This window comes from Onychomys torridus, chromosome 9 (assembly GCF_903995425.1).
Source record: "Onychomys torridus chromosome 9, mOncTor1.1, whole genome shotgun sequence".
In the NCBI taxonomy this organism is placed as follows: Eukaryota; Metazoa; Chordata; class Mammalia; order Rodentia; family Cricetidae; genus Onychomys; species Onychomys torridus.
Window position 1 is genome coordinate 35,767,538 of NC_050451.1, and position 6,000 is coordinate 35,773,537.

The window sequence follows — 6,000 nt, forward strand, 5'->3', positions numbered from 1 at the left end:
TGTCCGTTCAGTGAGCTCCACAATATTATAAATTCCTTACTCACTGCTGAGAATGAGTATTTTTAGAAAAGTTCAAACATGTAATTGTAAGAAATCATCTACAAAGACTTTTGTAAAGTGACTCTAAAACTCAGCAAGGGTTAGTTAGCTCAGAGCACACTAGAAAAAAAGAAAAAACAAGCATAACATCAATTAAGCATCTCTTTGGTCCTCAGCCTCCTCAGTGCTGACTGGAGTACTGAATCTCCCAGGTCTTCGTCTGTAATGGCTTTCCAGGATCTCCAGAGGAATCCCATCCAATTAAGCCTTTCAGAATCTATTTTTAGATATGATTATCTTAAATTATATCCTCTTTTATCTTATTTTTATAATCCTTATCCTTGTTATAGTTTAATTTTTTTTTCTAACCCCTCCATTCCCCCCACCCCCACTCCCGCAAAAAAAGCCAAGTGTGGTGATATGTGCCTTTAATTCTAGTACTTGGGAGGCAGAGGCAGGCAAATCTCTGAGATTCAAGGTCAGCCTGGTCTACAGAGCGAGTTCCAGGACAGCCAGGCCTACACAAAGAAACCCTGTTTTGAAAAACCAAACCAAAACAAAAAACAAACAGAAAACCGCCCTCTACGTGGGCCAGTCCTGGCGGTGTACTCCTGGATCCTAGTACTTTGAAGGCTAAGTTCAAGGATAGCCTGGGCTATATACTGTGAGTTCCAGGCTAGCCTAGAGTACATAATGAGAGGCTGCTTCAAAACAAACCAACGTAACACGTCAACACACATCACACACCTGTATGAAAATGTCCTCATATGACATAGTACAATTTATAACATACACAATAGAAAACATTTAACTATGCACATTTAAATTTTTAATAATAACTGTAGTAATAATTAAAGCATTCATTATGGCTTGTAAAAAGAAATTGATGAAAAAAATCTTTTCACATACACTGAGGTCTACAATAATAAGACTGCCTAGGATCAGCCTACAAGGGGTCAATGATACAAGTTTCTGTCTTATCAAGACATGAGTCCCTAAAGCCCACATCATATTGACAGCATACATTCCTCGTTTTCTTTTAAATGTCTAGTGCGGAATGACAAATGTACTCTAGAGACTTTTCAGATACTTGAAGTACTAAATCTAAGAATCAGGTTCTAATAACATTCCCTGAAATGCAAATGCTCTTTATAAAACACCAAAACCCAATACAAAGGTTTCACTGACACATACTAAGAAAGCATCCTTTACCCTTTTGTCTTGGTCTGTTCTTGGAGGAACACTGTGGCTACACAGTAAGCCCTACTGTATGGCTGTTCCCTTTTCTGCTCACATGCATCTCTGAGGACCTAATGACAGCCAAAGAACCCTCTTTCCAGAGCTTCCACACTTAACATCAAAGGGAGGGCTCATCCTGGGATCTACTAACTCCAGGGAATCATGGGGTACCATGAATATTGTATGGGGAAGATAGCTTTGAACCATAAAACCTTTGGTAATCATCTACCCTCCACTGAGGGTGAAAAGGGTATCAGACAGGCAGCAGAAGCCTGAAGATACAGGGTAAGGCTCCTGCAGTATAGTGTCATTAACTGGTCATGGCCACACAGCCTGCTTTTGCTACATGTCCAGTACTGCCGTGCAACCTGAAGACACCAGAGACAGTACCCTCTCATCCCTACAATGACCTCCATCTCTTATCTAGACTCTGTAGAGTGCTTTGATCTAGCTAGCCACTGTCGACAAGTAGTCATCAAGTCTACCCTTTAATACCTTTGGTGATAACGATGCAGGGCTTCAGAAGGCAGCGCATTGCAACTTTAAGACAGACCTGAAAAACTACAAAACTCTTTTCTGATTTGACTGGCCTGATTTGTGGACGTTTTTTATTTTTTAATGTCATCCTACTGTATGTGCCTGTCAAAAGTTTGCTGAAAAATGACTTTCTTTTCAGAACTCAAATCACAAGAGGAGTCAGTATGGGTTCAACTGAAGAAAGGTACAAAGTTCCCAGATACCCCTTTAGGCTTGTCTACGTAATTAATCTGTATCAGCATTATTTATTAAGATTATAGTTACTCAAAAATAACCTCAATCCTGTCTACAAACAGCTCATTCCCTACAATTCTATTTATAATTGTGATTTCATAACACAGTCAATCAAAGTGATGTAAATATAGTAGAAATCATTATTTATTCATTAAAGCCTGTGTTTTTTGAGAATTCCAACTTGTCTAAGTCACCTTTAACAGATCCTTTATAGCATTATCTTAAAAAAAAATACAACGTAGAGCTGGGCTCTGGGCATGGGTAGGGTACCCCTTTAATCTCAGAACTCAGAGGCCAAGTCTGGTCTACACAGCAAGTTCCAGGCCAGCCTGAGCTACATACTGAGACTCTGTCTCAAATAACAAAAACAAAAATTAACTAAATAATTAAAAACTACAATGTCTGATACAAATGACTGTTTCCTTGTCAAACAGGAACCATATTGGATAGTTTTCATCCTATTCATCCTAAGTGGAGCTGGACAGAAATGGTTGGTAATATATTGCCAACAGTGACTGATTTACTTGAATCAAATAAAAACTGTAAACTGACAGTTATGTGGTTCAAATCGAGCACAATCGAATTCTCAAAGGCTCCTGGGGGCTCTTTCTTGGGCTGTCTCTAGAGGCAAACAATGGACCTTGTGGAGAAGGCCCCCCTGTGATGAACACTTCTTTGGTCCTTCATTAATTAAATTCCCTGCAGGGGCATAAAGCAGGTTCACCTAAATGAGTTCAGTCTAAGTTTCCAAATTGTATCAGACTGCTATTTCATTTAAGTTTATATGGCAAATATACAGTTCCCCTACCCCTTGATAAGAAATACATTTCCGGAGAAACAATCACTTCTTACTTTTCCGGGATGGCCTGAAGCATGGATACTGATGAAAACCAATCAACCCTGTCTAAAATGACACCCCCATACAAAACAATTTAGCACTGTAGATACAGCACCAAGCACATTTACAGCCCAGGAAAGCAGTCCTCTGATAAGAGCTCTCCGGATAAAATCACCCATCGTATCTGGTCAGTTAATTCTGCCCGGTGAAAATGTTTTGACTGGTCATAAAATGTGTAGTGCCACGTTCTCTCGAATCCCCTGGGTGATGTGATCGCCCTTTACCTCCAATCGGAGACGGAATCAATCCATTGTGTGTCCTCAAATAAATTCTGTCAACCTCAAATTAGTTTAATGAAAGTCTGACTTAAAAAGAAAAACCACGAAGTTCTTTCACTGGCTTCTTAACTTAAAACTAAATGCTCGAAATAGCTTACTCCCAACTCAATATAGATACCAAGTTTGTCAAGCACTGCCCCACCCCTCGCAAGAGCGGATGAGTGGAACATTTCACTGCACTCCACCACGTAGTTCAGCCACAGAAACTTCATAACCGACGCCAGCTGCACATTCTCCCCACTAACCACCGTCACCAACACCCAGGTTCAATGAGCGTAAGACGTGGTAACACAGACCCGCAATGTCACATTCGCAACTTTCTCCCGCATACTCCTTCCTCGTTTCAACAAGTCGTCCCGGGAATCCGCAGTTAAGTATTTAGTAGGCTCGGATCGCACTACCTTACGTAGATACAAAAATAACAAAACAGGACGCAAAGGGGAGCGGGTCTAAGCGCCCTAATATTAACAAATTTCGCATTTTCAGCGCAGCCCACGCCGGGTGCTAGGATCTCCCAATTCCACCCCTCCCCCCGCCGACTTTCCTCCCCACCCCCTCCTCCCATTCTGGGAAGTCTTTCCTGGAGGCGTCCGGGGGGCTACTCACCGAGTTTCTCCACCAACTTCAGCATCACCCCTCCGATGTGCACCTCTCCGGTCACTCTCAGGGTGACATCACGGTTGAGGTCGGTGACATGGACGCTCAGTTCCCACGTTCCGTCCGCGTAGCAGCCATCTGGCATCCTTATCCCGTCCAGAGCCATGGCTCCTTCCTGCGAGCGCGGAGGAAATGGCTCTCGTCAGCGTACCTCCCCCAGAGGAAGACAAACCCCACCGACTCCGCTGCGCCGGCCGCGGCCAGGGAGAAAGGCGGAGGAGCCGCGTCTCCGCGCGCACCCCCGAAGGCGCGAGCGCGGCCGAGGCGGCACCCACAGATCCCGGCCTCCGGCCGCTCGCAGCGCCCGCCTAGCGGACTCGGACGCCTTCACCTGCCGCCGCCGCCGCCGCCGCCGCCGCCGCCGCGCCCGGTGCTCCGCCCCGCGCTCCAGCCCGGGTGACCGCGCTGCTGCGCCCTCCCCGCGCTCCGCTCCTCCCGCCGCGCCCCGCTCCTCCCGCTGCGCCCCTCACCGTGCTCCTTCCGCCCGGCTCCCCGCGGCAACAGGCGAGGCCAGCAGCGCCCGCGTCGCTGCTCTGGGGGAAGCGAAGCCTCCCGCCGCCGCCGCCGCCGCCGCTAATGGAGTCCCGGCGCCGCGGCCCCCGCCCTACCCCCTCTCCCCGCCCCGCAGCACCGCCCGCAGCCGGCCTCCGTCCCCCCCCACCTCCTCTCCTTCTCCTCCGGCCGCGCTCCCGCGGGGGGCCCGGCGCGCGCTCCGCTGGGGCCGGGGACGGCGCGCGCCTCGGGGGAGCGCCGCGGGGGGAGGCGGCGGCCGCAATCTCGGCCCTGCGGAGCGCTGCCCTTTTATGGAAATGAAGGACCAGGCACAGGGATGGAATCCAACATCCGGGCTCTCGGGCTGCGGAGCTGGGGCGGGGGGCGGGCGGGGGGACGCGCGCGCGGGGCCGAGGCGGCGCCTGCAGCGGGGTCTGGGCTTCGTGCGTGAGAAGCTGCGGCGGGAAGTTCCCAGGCCCGGGATGTGTGCGGGGGGGGGGGGGGGGGGGAACCTGGGCCCGGCCGCGGGGGACGTCGCGCCCAGGAGCTAGGGAGAGGGGTTGGGATGCAGAAACTTTTACGAGGTCTTGTCTTGAACATCCCACAAAAGCATGAGAAAGGCCAGAGGGGCGAATGAGTCACCAAAGTTGCCAGGCAAGCGGGGTCCCGCACCAGTCCTCGGCTCCTGCTGAACCCCCCGCCCCGGGCGTGGGCGAGCATTCCTAACCCCTCCGACCCAAGCGCCTGCCAGATGCCAGAGCGCGGCCTCTGCGCTCCTGCTGGAAAAGGGGGAAAACATCCCCTCCGGGCAGTGGTTTACCCAAGATCGCTTCTCTGCTCTCGCCAACTGTTGGCGCGCACTTGCGACTTTACATCCTCCACTTAGAATCTTCAGTGGTTTGGATGCACGCACATTGTCTTCCTCACTCTTCGCCACATCTCGAAGAGATTTAAGGAGCTCACAAAGGGAAGACCTTTCTTTACCTGTTGAAAAGCGACTAGACGTGGAGAATGGCCCACTCCGACGGCCCACTTTCACCTTCCCCACTAACTTGCACACTGTTGAAGGGAACTAACTGTTGAGAATCGGCAAGCCAGAGAAAGTGCCTGGTCTAGCAAGCAAACCCATGGCTCAAAATGATTTAGGTCAGGAAGACTCAGATAAGACACACAGTTAAAAGATCCTAGTTTTAAGTCTCTTGGACTTCTTGAACTGCCTTAGGCACTTCAAAAGGGAGTCTACTGGGCAACCTTTGTTTATCAACAGTACCACAAAAGAAAAGACACACCCTCCAGAAAGGAGTGGACGCCCGTAAGGGAGTGAAAGCCGGGAAACTTAATCAAATGCCAGAGGTTTGGGGATGGGGGAAAAAAAGGAAACCACTCTCCTTACACTAGCTATTCATCATGGAGAAAATGATGCCTCTCGCCAGGCTTGCCACTCTCTAGTTATGTCTACGTTTCAAGGAGTTCACGTGGAATCAGTGCTGTTCAGGGTGGGAAAAAGTTGATGAAAGTATGGTGTTGGAAAAAATATAGGAGAATATTTTAGTGATGTAGAAAATTACTTGGGTAAAAAAGTCTGTACAAGCCGGCATACAGGGCTCACGCCTTGAATCCCAGCAC

General features: G+C 49.2%; 1 protein-coding gene across 5 annotated transcripts in view; it reads right to left on the bottom strand.

Annotated features, from left to right (window-relative positions):
• The window catches only part of Fermt2 (fermitin family member 2), a 75,782-nt gene extending 71,076 nt beyond the window's left edge, over window positions 1-4,706 (bottom strand). For 3 of the 5 annotated variants that reach the window (XM_036198784.1, XM_036198783.1, XM_036198782.1), the window contains exons 1-2: window positions 4,353-4,480; window positions 3,832-3,997 (exon numbers count right to left, since the gene is read on the bottom strand). In XM_036198784.1, the coding sequence (XP_036054677.1) occupies window positions 3,832-3,988 (157 nt within the window). In that variant the 5' untranslated portion in view covers window positions 3,989-3,997; window positions 4,353-4,480. Of the gene's footprint in view, window positions 1-3,831; window positions 4,234-4,352; window positions 4,481-4,543 lie in introns of those variants that run through there. The other 2 variants (XM_036198785.1, XM_036198786.1) reach the window with 2 other exon arrangements.
• Window positions 4,707-6,000: the final 1,294 nt, after the last annotated feature.